This window comes from Phyllobates terribilis, unplaced genomic scaffold (assembly GCF_046119375.1).
Source record: "Phyllobates terribilis strain yellow unplaced genomic scaffold, ASM4611937v1 Scaffold_13__5_contigs__length_258822181, whole genome shotgun sequence".
Classification (NCBI taxonomy): domain Eukaryota; kingdom Metazoa; phylum Chordata; class Amphibia; order Anura; family Dendrobatidae; genus Phyllobates; species Phyllobates terribilis.
The window spans coordinates 218,806,223-218,822,909 of record NW_027362773.1 but is presented as its reverse complement, the minus strand read 5'-3'; the positions used below and the strand labels follow the sequence as shown (position 1 = coordinate 218,822,909).

The window sequence follows — 16,687 nt, the reverse complement described above, 5'->3', positions numbered from 1 at the left end:
CAATAATAGTAATTACACAACTAGTATCATAATTAGGTTTGATCCAAGGTTCTAGGACTGATCACCTTTTCTTGGGGTCAAGAAGGAATTTTTCCCCGTGATGCAAATTGGCTGAATGTGTCCTGGGGTTTTTGCCTTCTTCTGGGTCAACAGATTTAGGTATAGGGATTTTAGTAATACTATTATTAGAATCATAAGAGTAATACAAAATATAAAACTAATCAAAAATGATAAACGGGTTCATTTTTAATAGTGATAGTGCAGCAATAATAAAATGGTACTAATCATTTGTGAGGCCTAGACCCAGTAAGTTAGTAAGTTAGTGTAGTGTTAGTGTAGGGAGTACAATTTGGGGAGAAAGGTTGAACTGGATGGACCTAGGTCTTTATTCAACCTACATTACTATGTAATAAGAAGATGGAAGCTACACAATGGTGGACACAGCCCGGGCACAACTCTTTTGAGATGTGTTGCTGCCAATTTCTAAAAGAGTTAACTTTTCCAAATGAAATAGAAAAATGTCCAACTTCTATTCTATTGTGAATAAAGAATGGCGGTAAGAAATTTCCAAATCATTGCATTCTTGTTTTTTGTATATTTAGCACAGCGTCCAACCTTCTTTTGAATTGGTGCAGTAAACAGGAAGGGAATCTGCACAGAATTCTGAACCTACCAAATTGATATAGTAGCCGTAGCCCAGCTTTCCTGTTTTCACCTCCCAACGCCCTACACAGACAGTTCTCTGTGGCCGCCCCTAGGAGCTGACTCCATACGGTGTATACAGTATTCATACAACAGAAAACATGACTGATCCATCCATGAAATATAATATTTTTATTCAACATATATTAAAAATATTGCCACTCGTACTACTCTTGGCTATGACTGCCTATATTTATGTATAATTTTATTGTATGCCAATTTTTAAATATATATATTGAATAAATATCATTATATTTTATGGATGGACCAGTTACTCCATGTTTTCTTTTGTATGAATTTCAGTAGGAGTGTCCACAGCATACATATGCAGGCTCTCTTTAGATATGGCATGGAGCCTTAAACATAATCTAGTGACTGAATTCTGTTTTGTGGATATTGTGGCATGGTGTACAGTACAGACCAAAAGTTTGGATACACCTTCTCATTTAAAGATTTTTCTGTATTTTCTTGACAATGAAAATTGTACATTCACACTGAAAGCATCAAAGCTATGAATTAACACATGTGGAATTCTATACTTAACAAAAAAGTGTGAAACAACTGAAAATATGTCTTATATTCTAGGTTCTTCAAAGTAGCCACCTTTTGCTTTGATGACTGCTTTGCACACTCTTGGCATTCTCTTGATGAGCTTCAAGAGGTAGTCACCGGAAATGGTTTTCACTTCACAGGTGTGCCCCGTCAGGTATAATAAGTGGGATTTCTTGCCTTATAAAGTGGGTTAGGACCATCAGTTGTGTTGTGCAGAAGTCTGGTGGATGCACAGCTGATAGTCCTACTGAATAAACTGTTAGAATTTGTATTATTGCAAGAAAAAATCAGCTAAGTAAAGAAAAACGAGTGGCCATCATTACTTTAAGAAATGAAGGTCAGTCAGTCTGAAAAATTGGAAAAACTTTGAAAGTGTCCCCAAGTGCAGTTGCAAAAACCATCAAGCTCTACAAAGAAACTGGCTCACATGAGGATCACCCCAGGAAAGGAAGACCAAGAGTCACCTCTGCTTCTGAGGATAAGTTTATCCGAGTCACCCACCTCAGAAATCGCAGGTTAACAGCAACTCAGATTAGAGACCAGGTCAATGCCACACAGAGTTCTAGCAGCAGACACATCTCTACAACAACTGCTAAAAGGAGACATTGTGCAGCAGGCCTTCATGGTAAAATAGCTGCTCGGAAACCACTGCTAAGGACAGGCAACAAGCAGAAGAGACTTGTTTGGGCTAAAGAACACAAGGAATGGACATTAGACCAGTGGAAATCGGTGCTTTGGTCTGATGAGTCCAAATTTGAGATCTTTGGTTCCAACCACTGTGTCTTTGTGCGATGCGGAAAAGGTGAACGGATGGACTCTACATGCCTGGTTCCCATCGAGAAGCATAGAGGAGGAGGTGTGATGGTGTGGGGTGCTTTGCTGGTGACACTGTTGGGGATTTATTCAAAATTGAAGGCATACTGAACCAGCATGGCTACCACAGCATCTTACAGCGGCATGCTATTCCATCCGGTTTGCGTTTAGTTGGACCATCATTTATTTTTCAACAGGACAATGACCCCCAGCACACCTCCAGGCTGTGTAAGGGCTATTTGACCAAGAGGGAGAATGATGGGGTGCTACGCCAGATGACCTGGCCTCCACAGTCACCAGACCTGAACCCAATCGAGATGGTTTGGGGTGAGCTGGACAGCAGAGTGAAGGCAAAAGGGCCAACAAGTGCTAAGCATCTCTGGGAACTCCTTCAAGATTGTTGGAAGACCATTTCCGGTGACTACCTTTTGAAGCTCATCAAGAGAATGCCAAGAGTGTGCAAAGCAGTCATCAAAGCAAAAGGTGGCTACTTTGAAGAACCTAGAATATATGACATATTTTCAGTTGTTTGACACTTTTTTGTTAAGTATATAATTCCACAAGTGTTAATTCATAGTTTTTGATGCCTTCAGTGTGAATGTACAATTTTCATAGTTATGAAAATACAGAAAAATCATTAAATGAGAAGGTGTGTCCAAACTTTTGGTCTGTACTGTATATCAGTGTGCAGGACGCTGCCAAGCTCTCCACCTGCAATTTCAGGCAAAAAGCCTAGGAATATTTTTAATCCATGCTTATGCATGGGAATTGGAGTCAAATCTGAGGAAGGCAAAGCCCTGCCTGCAGTAAGGATGTTTCCAAAAACCAGAGCCAAATTTTGGACCCAAAGTATAGTGAGAATGCCATAAATATCATTATTTTTTCCCCTTACCTGCATAAGATTATGCTGTGCATGCTCATAACTAGGCAGTGCCCCCTCTCCAATAAGTTCTGTATCAAACAGTTCTGTGATTAGTATGTTGGCTCGCCGAGTCATGTCTCCATCTGCCAAAGAATATGCATTTTATCAGCATCTTACAATAAAAAAAACTTCTAGCAGTTTGGTAACAAACAATCTATGCTGCAACTTCTGGAAGGAAATGCTAAATCAGCGGGGCCAATGCAGTCATACAGGGTGCCGGCCATCAGGCACAAGTTGGGGTAACCAGGGCTTTAGGGCAGCTTGTTGGGGTATTCAGCACCAGCTATTTCCTTTCCTTTCAGCTGCCTTCCTTGCCTCTTGTAGAACCATGTCTCCAGTGGGAGAGGAGCAGAGGGGTGCGAGTGCTCCGTCTGGTGGTCGGCAGTAACTAAGAGAGGGGCACAATGCTCCTCCTCCCTCTCCTCCAGCTGTCAGTTGTGTGCTTCACCAATTAGAATAATCAAAGTCTTACCCCCTGAGGACGCGCTGTCAGTCATACCCCCCTGAGGACGCGCTGTCAGTCATACCCCCCTGGGGACGCGCTGTCAGTCATACCCCCCTGGGGACGCGCTGTCAGTCATACCCCCCTGGGGACGCGCTGTCAGTCATACCCCCCTGAGGACGCGCTGTCAGTCATACCCCCCTGAGGACGCGCTGTCAGTCATACCCCCCTGAGGACGCGCTGTCAGTCATACCCCCCTGAGGACGCGCTGTCAGTCATACCCCCCTGAGGACGCGCTGTCAGTCATACCCCCCTGAGGACGCGCTGTCAGTCATACCCCCCTGAGGACGCGCTGTCAGTCATACCTCCCTGAGGACGCGCTGTCAGTCATACCTCCCTGAGGACGCGCTGTCAGTCATGCCCCCTGAGGACGCGCTGTCAGTCATGCCCCCTGAGGACGCGCTGTCAGTCATGCCCCCTGAGGACGCGCTGTCAGTCATGCCCCCTGAGGACGCGCTGTCAGTCATGCCCACTGAGGACGCGCTGTCAGTCATGCCCACTGAGGACGCGCTGTCAGTCATGCCCACTGAAGACGCGCTGTCAGTCATACCCCCTGAGGACGCGCTGTCAGTCATACCCCCTGAGGACGCGCTGTCAGTCATACCCCCTGAGGACGCGCTGTCAGTCATACCCCCTGAGGACGCGCTGTCAGTCATACCCCCTGAGGACGCGCTGTCAGTCATACCCCCTGAGGACGCGCTGTCAGTCATACCCCCTGAGGACGCGCTGTCAGTCATACCCCCTGAGGACGCGCTGTCAGTAATACCCCCTGAGGACGCGCTGTCAGTAATACCCCCTGAGGACGCGCTGTCAGTCATACCCCCTGAGGACGCGCTGTCAGTCATACCCCCTGAGGACGCGCTGTCAGTCATACCACCTGAGGATGCGCTGTCAGTCATACCCCCTGAGGATGCGCTGTTAGTCATACCCGCTGAGGACGCGCTGTCAGACATACCCCCTGAGGACGCGCTGTCAGTCATGCCCCCTGAGGACGCGCTGTCAGTCATACCCCCTGAGGATGCGCTGTCAGTCATACCCCCTGAGGATGCGCTGTCAGACATACCCCCCTGAGGACGCGCTGTTAGTCATGCCCCCTGAGGACGCGCTGTCAGTCATTCCCCCTGAGGACGCGCTGTCAGTCATGCCCCCTGAGGATGCGCTGTCAGTCATACCCCCTGAGGATGCGCTGTCAGTCATACCCCCTGAGGACGCGCTGTCAGTCATACCCCCTGAGGACGCGCTGTCAGTCATACCCCCTGAGGACGCGCTGTCAGTCATACCCCCTGAGGACGCGCTGTCAGTCATACCCCCTGAGGACGCGCTGTCAGTCATACCCCCCTGAGGACGCGCTGTTAGTCATACCCCCTGAGGATGCGCCGTCAGCATCCTCTCCTTGTCTGCAGCCTACAGTGAGTAGGACACGAATATTCTTATATCCAAAACACAGAGGGGGTGCGGGGTACAGGGATTTATACACTGATTGTCAGAAGCCCGGACCACGTCTGAGAAAGAATCTGCCATTACCTCTCGCCTTAGATTCCTTCTGAGCAGCATAGTGTAAGTGTAGGATAAGAAAGAGGGGTGTACGAGTCGTCAAGTAAGGGCAAAAAGTTTGAGGAAGAATTAAAGGGGTTGTCCCTTTTGAGTTAATGTTAGTCCCTGAGCGCAGTATTGTTTAATAAACAAAGAAAACGTTCTGCACTCCCCTTCCCCAGGTCCAGTGCAGAGTCTCCGCTGCTGCTCCTGATGTCTGACAATGGCTAGGGCACAGCGTGGCAGCCAACCAGTGAGCTCAGCAGCTCTGACAGGTAGAGGGAATGCCCCACTTCGAGCCGCTGAGCTCCGAGCCAACCAGTGAGCTCAGCTGCTCTGACAGTGTAGAGGGAATGCCCCACTTCGAGCCGCTGAGCTCCGAGCCAACCAGTGAGCTCAGCTGCTCTGACAGTGTAGAGGGAATGCCCCACTTCGAGCCGCTGAGCTCCCAGCCAACCAGTGAGCTCAGCTGCTCTGACAGTGTAGAGGGAATGCCCCACTTCAAGCCGCTGAGCTCCGAGCCAACCAGTGAGCTCAGCTGCTCTGACAGTGTAGAGGGAATGCCCCACTTCGAGCCGCTGAGCTCCCAGACAACCAGTGAGCTCAGCTGCTCTGACAGTGTAGAGGGAATGCCCCACTTCGAGCCGCTGAGCTCCCAGACAACCAGTGAGCTCAGCTGCTCTGACAGGTAGAGGGAATGCCCCACTTCGAGCCGCTGAGCTCCCAGACAACCAGTGAGCTCAGCTGCTCTGACAGTGTAGAGGGAATGCCCCACTTCGAGCCGCTGAGCTCTCAGACAACCAGTGAGCTCAGCTGCTCTGACAGTGTAGAGGGAATGCCCCACTTCGAGCCGCTGAGCTCCCAGCCAACCAGTGAGCTCAGCTGCTCTGACAGTGTAGAGGGAATGCCCCACTTCGAGCCGCTGAGCTCCGAGCCAACCAGTGAGCTCAGCTGCTCTGACAGTGTAGAGGGAATGCCCCACTTCGAGCCGCTGAGCTCCCAGACAACCAGTGAGCTCAGCTGCTCTGACAGTGTAGAGGGAATGCCCCACTTCGAGCCGCTGAGCTCCCAGACAACCAGTGAGCTCAGCTGCTCTGACAGGTAGAGGGAATGCCCCACTTCGAGCCGCTGAGCTCCCAGACAACCAGTGAGCTCAGCTGCTCTGACAGTGTAGAGGGAATGCCCCACTTCGAGCCGCTAAGCTCCCAGACAACCAGTGAGCTCAGCTGCTCTGACAGTGTAGAGGGAATGCCCCACTTCGAGCCGCTGAGCTCCGAGCCAACCAGTGAGCTCAGCTGCTCTGACAGTGTAGAGGGAATGCACCACTTCGAGCCGCTGAGCTCCCAGACAACCAGTGAGCTCAGCTGCTCTGACAGTGTAGAGGGAATGCCCCACTTCGAGCCGCTGAGCTGTGAGCCAACCAGTGAGCTCAGCTGCTCTGACAGTGTAGAGGGAATGCACCACTTCGAGCCGCTGAGCTCCCAGACAACCAGTGAGCTCAGCTGCTCTGACAGTGTAGAGGGAATGCCCCACTTCGAGCCACTGAGCTCCCAGCCAACCAGTGAGCTCAGCTGCTCTGACAGTGTAGAGGGAATGCCCCACTTCGAGCCGCTGAGCTCCCAGACAACCAGTGAGCTCAGCTGCTCTGACAGTGTAGAGGGAATGCCCCACTTCGAGCCGCTAAGCTCCCAGACAACCAGTGAGCTCAGCTGCTCTGACAGTGTAGAGGGAATGCCCCACTTCGAGCAGCTGAGCTCCCAGACAACCAGTGAGCTCAGCTGCTCTGACAGTGTAGAGGGAATGCCCCACTTCGAGCAGCTGAGCTCCCAGACAACCAGTGAGCTCAGCTGCTCTGACAGTGTAGAGGGAATGCCCCACTTCGAGCCGCTGAGCTCCCAGACAACCAGTGAGCTCAGCTGCTCTGACAGTGTAGAGGGAATGCCCCACTTCGAGCCGCTGAGCTCCCAGACAACCAGTGAGCTCAGCTGCTCTGACAGTGTAGAGGGAATGCCCCACTTCGAGCCGCTGAGCTCCCAGACAACCAGTGAGCTCAGCTGCTCTGACAGTGTAGAGGGAATGCCCCACTTCGAGCCGCTGAGCTCCCAGACAACCAGTGAGCTCAGCTGCTCTGACAGTGTAGAGGGAATGCCCCACTTCGAGCCGCTGAGCTCCCAGACAACCAGTGAGCTCAGCTGCTCTGACAGTGTAGAGGGAATGCCCCACTTCGAGCCGCTGAGCTCCCAGACAACCAGTGAGCTCAGCTGCTCTGACAGTGTAGAGGGAATGCCCCACTTCGAGCCGCTGAGCTGCGAGCCAACCAGTGAGCTCAGCTGCTCTGACAGTGTAGAGGGAATGCACCACTTCGAGCCGCTGAGCTCCCAGACAACCAGTGAGCTCAGCTGCTCTGACAGTGTAGAGGGAATGCCCCACTTCGAGCCGCTGAGCTCCCAGCCAACCAGTGAGCTCAGCTGCTCTGACAGTGTAGAGGGAATGCCCCACTTCGAGCCGCTGAGCTCCCAGACAACCAGTGAGCTCAGCTGCTCTGACAGTGTAGAGGGAATGCCCCACTTCGAGCCGCTGAGCTCCCAGACAACCAGTGAGCTCAGCTGCTCTGACAGTGTAGAGGGAATGCCCCACTTCGAGCAGCTGAGCTCCCAGACAACCAGTGAGCTCAGCTGCTCTGACAGTGTAGAGGGAATGCCCCACTTCGAGCCGCTGAGCTCCCAGACAACCAGTGAGCTCAGCTGCTCTGACAGTGTAGAGGGAATGCCCCACTTCGAGCCGCTGAGCTCCCAGACAACCAGTGAGCTCAGCTGCTCTGACAATGTAGAGGGAATGCCCCACTTCGAGCCGCTGAGCTCCCAGCCAACCAGTGAGCTCAGCTGCTCTGACAGTGTAGAGGGAATGCCCCACTTCGAGCCGCTGAGCTCCCAGACAACCAGTGAGCTCAGCTGCTCTGACAATGTAGAGGGAATGCCCCACTTCGAGCCGCTGAGCTCCCAGCCAACCAGTGAGCTCAGCTGCTCTGACAGTGTAGAGGGAATGCCCCACTTCGAGCCGCTGAGCTCCCAGACAACCAGTGAGCTCAGCTGCTCTGACAGTGTAGAGGGAATGCCCCACTTCGAGCCGCTGAGCTCCCAGACAACCAGTGAGCTCAGCTGCTCTGACAGTGTAGAGGGAATGCCCCACTTCGAGCCGCTGAGCTCCCAGACAACCAGTGAGCTCAGCTGCTCTGACAGTGTAGAGGGAATGCCCCACTTCGAGCCGCTGAGCTCCCAGCCAACCAGTGAGCTCAGCTGCTCTGACAGTGTAGAGGGAATGCCCCACTTCGAGCCGCTGAGCTCCCAGATTGGCTGCCGCACTGTCGACAAAATCTCAGCGCTGCGGCCGATGCCAGAAACCAGGAGCAACAGCAGAGACTCACCCGTAAATCTGGGGAAGGCGAGTACAGCAAAGTTTATTTTCTTTTATACAAAAACTAGAAAAGGGACAAGTTTAAGGGTGCAATCACATGTGAGTTTTTTTTATATGATTTTCCAAAACTGCAGTAAAACCAATGTCACTTTCTCTTCATTTTTTAAAAGGACTTGAAAAAGTGCCCTGGTAATGCATGGTGTGAACAACCCTCGGGAGTCTGGGCTGATGATGTGACCATCGTCCATTTTTTTTTTGGTTAATTGAAGAATACTTCATAGTAAACGTTACAAACATACAGGGAGAGAAAAGTAACTCAGAGCCAGGTCATTAACATGCATAGGATTAGATCTCATAGACAGTAATGAAACATTAGAACATACTATTACCAAAAGGAATTGCAATATATTTGGGTATGTATAAATATAAGGAATTGCACAAATATAGCAGAGATCTAGGCAGATATTTGTTCAGAGCTAATTTACACTCTTTCTAATCTAGTTTATGTGAAAATTGCCATCATATACATTTGGATTCCTTCATCACATCAGGGTGTATAGCACGAAAGTGAGGAAGAGTGTGCTGACAGAGCGGTGTTACAGCGGAATCACACCACTTTCCCCAGATTCTAAGACATTTATGAGGGCATCCTCTATTCTTGTACACTATGTTCTCATATAGTATTGTGTCGTTAACTCCCCCCATCCACCTCATTGTTCCTGGCAAGGATTGTAGTCTCACGCAGATATATCTTATGATGGGGCCATACTGCCTCATCTACAACTCCCAGGACACAGACTTCTGGAGCAGTCGTCTGGAGCTTCAATTATTTGTGACAGCGTGCTATCCACTCCCCCTATTATCATCATATCACCGTGAAATTCCACATAAGATGCCAAAAGTCTGCACCTAACCGAAGACCATCTACCAAATCTAAACAACCTATGGGGGGTTAATAAGATTGATGAAATGTATATAGCTGTATCAGCTTATTATTTGCAGTTGGTGACACTACTGTGTGACGTTCTTCTCATGGACGGGAGGGATTCTCACCTCTAGGGATAACATAAGCCAATGTGAAGATTGGCACAGCTTTCATACGGACGCCTCTTTTTCTTGGGAAACTGGCTTCCTTTAGATGGAATGGAGGCAGCAAATGGAAATTTTGCATATGGCACCAATCAGCCTGAGGCTGGCCCTGAGATTTAGTTTATGCCATGTGTTGGATTATGGTGTCCACATCAGAATCCCCTTAATCTTGACAATCCTGCAGTGCAGAGGAGTTGCGGCTGACTTGGGGTACCTGGCTTCTTTCTTGAAGGGGGAGCAGTTTTTAGTAAAACCCACACCAAAGGACTCATGATCAGAAAGCCGCCGCTCCTCTCTTGGAGAACAATGCATGTTTGTTGGGAGCTCGGTGCTGAATCATTCGCAGACCAGCTCATTTTTGTCAGAATTTCATTTATAAAAGAACACTTCCCTCTCTGCAACTTATTAATACTAAAGAACTGAGCCAACCCACCCAACAACACCAGTGTTTAATATAAAGCTGGAGCGGTGATCAGTGAGTTGCCATAGGTCTGGATTTACAAGCTACATGTTATATGTGTGAGTAGATAGAAAACTACACATTTTACTCAGTGTGCAACAACACTCCAGGAACCTTAACACCACAACGTGTCACAATGATGCCCTGATCTTACCTGGTCCCAACGTTACCTCTGTTGAATGCTTGTTGATGACTTTGATTTGGTCACCGTAGCCATTCGCTTTCACTATTTGTGCCGCTGCATCAGCCATAGGCTTAAAAACCTGAGAAGATAGTTAGAAGGGCAATCTCAGAGGTCGTATCACACAGTCTCAGATATGCAGTCAAACTAAGTACACCTTCTTACAGCTCTTTAGTTTTTATATATCAGGACATAATAATATCTGGTCTTTAGAAGGACTCAAAATTAAATCACTACAACCTCAGATGACAAATTACACCGTGTCATTATTTAATTATATACAATTAGGCCAAAATGCAGAAGCAGTCTGTGAAAATTGTCCTCGTCCGATTAATTGTTAATCAGCAAGTATGACCACCCATATAAAAGCAGAAGTTTTGGCAGTCTGCTGGTCTGGAGCATTCAGACGAATGTAATCACAATGCAACGAAGGAAAGACATTAGCAAAAACTTTAGAGAAGCGCAATGGTTGCAGCACATCAATAAGGGAAGGAATCCATCACTCTACAGTGAGAAAGATTATTCACAAGTTGAAAACATTCAAGAAACTAGAGAATCTTCCCAGGAGTGGAATGCTCAGGGGAATTGAAAAATACCCAAGAGCAGCAGCTCAGACACTAAAGGCCTCACATGTTAAATGTTCAAGTTCATGACAGTAAAATTAGAAAAAGACTGAAGAAGTATGGCTTGTGTGGAAGGGTTGCCAGAAGAAATTCTCTTTTTTCCATAAAAGAAAAAAAAAAGGCAGCTCAGCTTAAGTTTACAAAGCTGCATTTAAACAAACCCCAAGAATTATGGAACAATGTCCTTTGGACAGACACCACTAAAGTGGAGATGTTTGGTCACAATACCCAGGTCCATGATTGATGAAGATCCAAAAGCACAAATCAACACAAACATCTCATGCCAACTGCTCAGCTTGGTGGTGGAACAGCAATGAGTTGGGCTTGTTTTGCAGCCACCACAGGACCTAGGCACCTTGCAGTCATTCAGTCGACCATGAACGCTCCTGTATACCAAAGTGTTTTAGAGTCAAATGAGGCCACCTGTACTAAAACTAACACTTGGTCAAAACTTGGTCATACAACAAGACAATGATACCAAGCACACCGCAGATCGATCACATTCCATTCACATGTCCCGGTTCTCGGGATCAGTGGGGTCGAAATGTTAGAGGACAACTTCCAAATTTGAGACAACACCTTTAATAGAGCTGTGCATAAACTAATAACCACAAACCCCAATGAACCTAAGCAACAATGTAAGGAGTCAGCAAAAATCCTAGCAGAGCGATGTGAGAAACTGATAGCCATACAGAAAATGGTTACTTCAAGGTGGTCCAAGCTATGACATCATGGGATGGACTTCATTTTTCACACGCTGCTTCTACATTTTGGCCTAGCATTTGATGAATAGATATTATAAAATATTTTTATAGAAAAGCTGGTGCTCGTATGGCCATGCTTGTAGGTGAAACCTATTACATCTAGTGCAAGTGTGGCGTGAAATAATAGCCTGTAACAGATCAGGTAGTGGCTGTGGGACTGGAGGCTCATCTCTGGTCCCTGGGTATAATATTTTCTCAGAACTCCTCCACATGCTGCATACAGAATCAGAGATTGCCCGGCACGGTGGATTAAAAATTTGCAGCAAGTCAACTTTTGCTGCAGATTTTCACTGTGGATTTCACTCTTTGCAATGTATAAGGTCAAATCTGCACCACTTCTACCACAAATCCACCGCAATCTAATCCAATGCATCTAAAGTAAAAAAAATGAAGCGACTTTGTATAATGTCTCAATAAGCTACTTTATGTATACAGCTTCACTGCAGATCTATATATCTTCATGACTAATGACTACAAACAATTCCTGCATATCTACAAGCAGCAGCAGTGGCTGCAAACAGAGGAAAAAAAACACTTTACTGCAGGGCTGTGGACTGCACAGGGTTCATTGGTTGCCTGTAACCATAGAAACACATAGGTCTGTAAAGGAGCTGTGTACATAAAATGTAAAAGTTTAGAATATTTATGCTAATTAACTAAAGCGGATAGATTTTAGCAGAACAGTTCACCTCAATGGCAAAGCAGTAGTCTGCCCCGGCTGTGAGAGCCATCATGGATAACAGACCGGTCCCGGTCCCGATGTCGAGAACAATGGCCTCTTCTCCTCTTTCCTTCACCCTCTTCACTGCAGCAAGGATGCCCTGGTAATACTTCTCATTCTGCAGGACATGAGCAACATGTCAGTGATCACATCAAATAAAAACTAAATAACATAGTAAATGGATTATTAATTGAAAAGGCTGAATGTTCACAAGTTATTAAGATGCTATAGTAAAGAAACTACTCTGCTCACTTACACGGTCCTTGTCATGTAGCATATCAGCATATGAAGACCTGCAGGGAATAAAGGCAAGAAAATCAGGAAATCAAAAAGGCCGGCAGATTAGCTGAGCACATCCAATAGATACACACGTGGTCAAAATTATTGGTACCCCTCGTTTAATGAAAGAAAAACCCACAATGGTCACAGAAATAACTTGAATCTGACAGAAGTAATAATAAACTAAAAATCTATGAAAATGAACAAATGAAAGTCAGACATTGCTTTTCTGCTTCCACTGAATTTTTAAAAATATTAAACTCCTGAAATAGGCCTGGACAGAAATGATGGTTCTTCTTCTGAACTTAATATTTTGTTGAACAACCTTTGAGGCAATCACTGCAATCAAACGATTCCTGTAACTGTCAAGGAGACTTCTGCACCTCTCGACAGGTATTTTGGCCACTCCTCATGAGCAAACTGCTCCAGTTGTCTCGTGTTTGAAGGTTGCCTTTTCCAGACAGCATGTTTCAGCTCTTTCCAAAGATGTTCAATAGGATTTAGGTCAGGGCTCATAGAAGGCCACTTCACAATAGTCCAATGGTTTCCTCTTAGCCATTCTTGGGTGTTTTTAGCTGTTGTTTTGGGTCATTATCCTGTTGCAAGACCCATGACCTGCGACTGAGACCAAGCTTTCTGACACTGGGCAGCACATTTCTCTCTAGAATCCCTTGATAGTCTTGAGATTTCATTGTACCTTGCACAGATTCAAGACACCCTGTGCCAGATGCAGCAGAGCAGCCCCAGAACATAACAGAGCCTCCTCCATGTTTCACAGTAGGGACAGTGTTCTTTTCTTGATATGCTTAATTTTTCCATCTGTGAACATAGAGCTGATGTGCCTTGCCAAAAACTTCCATTTTTGTCTCATCTGTCCATAGGACCTTTTCCCAGAAGCTTTGTGGCTTGTCAACATGTAGTTTGGCAAATTCCAGTCTGACTTTTTTATTATTTTTTTTCAACAATGGTGATCTCCTTGGTCGTTTCCCATGAAGTTCACTTTGGATCAAACAACGACGGATGGTGCGATCTGACACTGATGTTCCTTGATCTTGAAGTTCACCTTTAATCTCTTTAGAAGTTTTCCTGGGTTCTTTTCTTTCCATTCATATTATCTGTCTCTTTGATTTGTCATCAATTTTCCTCCTGCGGCCACATCCAGGGAGGTTGGCTACAGTCCCATGGACCTTAAATTTCTGAATAATATGTGCAACTGTAGTCACAGGAACATCAAGCTGCTTGGAGATGGTCTTATATATAACCTTTACCTTTGCTTATCTATAATTTTCTTTCTAATCTCCTGAGACAACTCTTTCCTTTGCTTCCTCTGGTCCATGTTGAGTGTGGTACACACCATGTCACCAAACAGCACAGTGAGTATCTGTAGCCCTATATACAGGCCCACTGACTGATTACAAGATTGTAGACACCTGTGATGCTAATTAGTGGACACAACTTGATTTAACATGTTCCTTTTGTCACATTATTTTCAGGAGTACCATCATTTCTGTCCAGGCCTATTTCATGAGTTTAATTTTTAAAAATTTCTGTGGAAGCAGGGTTGAAAAGCAATGTCGGACTTTCATTTGTTCATTTTCATAGATTTTAATTTATTATTACTTTTGTCAGATTCAAGTTATTTCTGTCACCATTGTGGGTTTTTCTTTCATTAAACGAGGGGTACCAACTATTTTGATCACGTGTGTATGTACACTGTGAAAATGACAGCTGTCTCCCCCGAACCCCCCGTACACAGGAACGCCCGGCCAATCACCCCTGTGCTCTCTACGAGAGAGCCAAGTTAAAGGGGTTTTCTCAATGTGGAAAGTTACACCCTATCTACGGAACAGGAGAGAACTTTCCAATAGCTGGGTGTCCAACAACTGGGGTCTCCAGCGACCCTAAGAACAGGGGCTCTATTCATCTGACAGGAGTGCCGAAGACCATCCGAATACTCAGCAATCTCCAAGCACTCTCATTAAAAGTGAATGGACATAATGCACATGATCGACCAATGGTCCATTCACATGGGGCTCCTCTGACCCACAGTTTTCGGGATCGTGTTGGACAACCAACAATCGGAAGTTATCCTCTGTCACAGTTAGCAAATAACTTTCAAACTTGAGAATACATCATAAAAAATAAAAAAAACAGAGATTAATCACTTCTTAACTTCTCTGCTGCTCCAACAGCGAAGTCCGGTGGCACTTACAATTACTTTTCCTGCAACTATGACATGGCGTATATGTATATGATATCTGCAGCAAAGCTCTGGCCTCAGTGCTGATACTGGCCTGTATGGCACAAGACCCCTGACACCAGTGATTGGCCGCAACTGTCACGTAGATGTTCATCACATCATGACTACAATAGATAAAACAAAAGACTGAGTGCAAACATCACACCCCATTCAAAAAAGGGAGACAGTACCCCTGTTCCTATGATGGGTAGGAGTCCCAGTGTAGGGACCCAAGTGACCAGATACTAGTAACTGATCATATGGTTAAGTGATATCTTCCAATTGTTGGACACCTGCTTGTCACCACAAAGAACGCTGGTCCTCGGAAGAAAATGGCAACTCCCAATGTGTATGTTCTGATGCCTAAAAGCATTAAGCATTTGGGGCATTAGATAAATGTCAAGAGAACTTGTCACTTTCTTCTCTACATCACATTCAGGGCACCTTAGGGTCCTTCAGGAAGTTCCAGGGTGCCAGCAATGCTTTGTAAGGCTGAGCGCCGTAACCAGTTGGTGATTGACCACCAGGTCTATGTGCCTATCCCTGGCCCAACTATAGAAGGTGAGAATAGCCCTATTACTGTGATGTGTAACATATCCTGTTCCTCGCTCTTCTTCCTTTTTCCCTCCCCTACAGTGTTGATCCCCGAGTCCCCTGCCCCACAATGTACATGGTATAGATGAAGCCTGGCTGTACTGATTCTGCATTTGTAGCCAAGTTGTATTTCATTATCTATCCCACTAACCGGGCGATCTCTTGGTGATAATCATAACTCTCATCCTCTTCTATCCAGTCCAATGACCCCGTGATGGGGTTAACCCGTCCGCAGAACACCATTCACACGGCCGTTGTAAACTTTATATGTCACTGGGGAAAAAGCTGTAAAGTAACATAAGTTTTAGCGTCATGTAAAGTATAATATGCTTACATCTGTATTTGAAAGTCGGCCTCCATGATTATTAAAGGGGCAGTCTCAAGTTTAGGCAGGTTTTTAGTGGATGGTGGCGCCTTCCTTTAGTGGGATAAGTATTTAGGCGATTGCAGTACACAATTATACACTCGCTCCTGTTTGTTGGCTGCTGCAGCTCTTCTTTCCTGGCCAAGTACATGATTGGGTAATAGATAGTCTGGGATGTAATGGCAGGAATGCAGGAGTGCGCGGTCAGTGTCCACAGGAGATTACGGCAAGTATAGATTTCACAAGCCCCGAGGCACAGGATGGCATGGTAGTAGGACCCTTAGAAATAACCTGACAAACAAATCATGTAGGCATTATTATGTACTTACCTGGTAAGACTTTCGTCTTGAACTATTTAATATGATCACGATTGATTGGAGATACTACGAAGAGTCTGTGTGACTGATATTCTGATTATCCATTATTTATATTCCAAGTATTGACTGTAATATACATAGTGATATGAGGATAAGAATCTGGACCTTGGTAATTATTCTGACTACATTTGACCAGATATTAAACTGCAATAAAGATAAGGGAATTTTTTCCTAGCTATGTGTCCTTAAAATTTTCCGTGTCTTGTTTTTTGCACATTGTGGTACCTGAATTTATTATATTTTAATTTATCTAATAAAATTGTATTTTTAATATGCAATGTAGTCACCTGGTATATCCAAACTTGGTAGTATAGGATATATACAGATTAACATATTTATAGATCAGGTATATTCTGTGTGCTATCAGTATAATTACTGTACCCACTGTATTTATATACTGCCAACATATTCCGCAGCGCTTTAGAATTCAGACAATTTACAGACATTATGGATGCTGTCCCCATTGGGGCTCACAATCTACATTCCCCATCAGTCTGTCTTTGGAGTGTGGGAGGAAACCCACGCAAACACGGGGAGAACATACAAACTCCTTGCAGA

At 46.6% G+C, this 16,687-nt stretch overlaps 1 protein-coding gene across 3 annotated transcripts in view; it reads right to left on the bottom strand.

Annotated features, from left to right (window-relative positions):
- Positions 1-16,687, bottom strand: part of PRMT7 (protein arginine methyltransferase 7) — a 62,506-nt gene that overhangs the window by 41,532 nt on the left and 4,287 nt on the right. For 2 of the 3 annotated variants that reach the window (XM_073659305.1, XM_073659306.1), the window contains exons 2-6: positions 15,540-15,673; positions 12,533-12,569; positions 12,245-12,394; positions 10,142-10,250; positions 2,960-3,072 (exon numbers count right to left, since the gene is read on the bottom strand). In XM_073659305.1, the coding sequence (XP_073515406.1) occupies positions 2,960-3,072; positions 10,142-10,250; positions 12,245-12,394; positions 12,533-12,569; positions 15,540-15,631 (501 nt within the window). In that variant the 5' untranslated portion in view covers positions 15,632-15,673. Of the gene's footprint in view, positions 1-2,959; positions 3,073-10,141; positions 10,251-12,244; positions 12,395-12,532; positions 12,570-15,539; positions 15,674-16,081; positions 16,196-16,687 lie in introns of all 3 variants that reach the window. The other variant, XM_073659307.1, reaches the window with a different exon arrangement.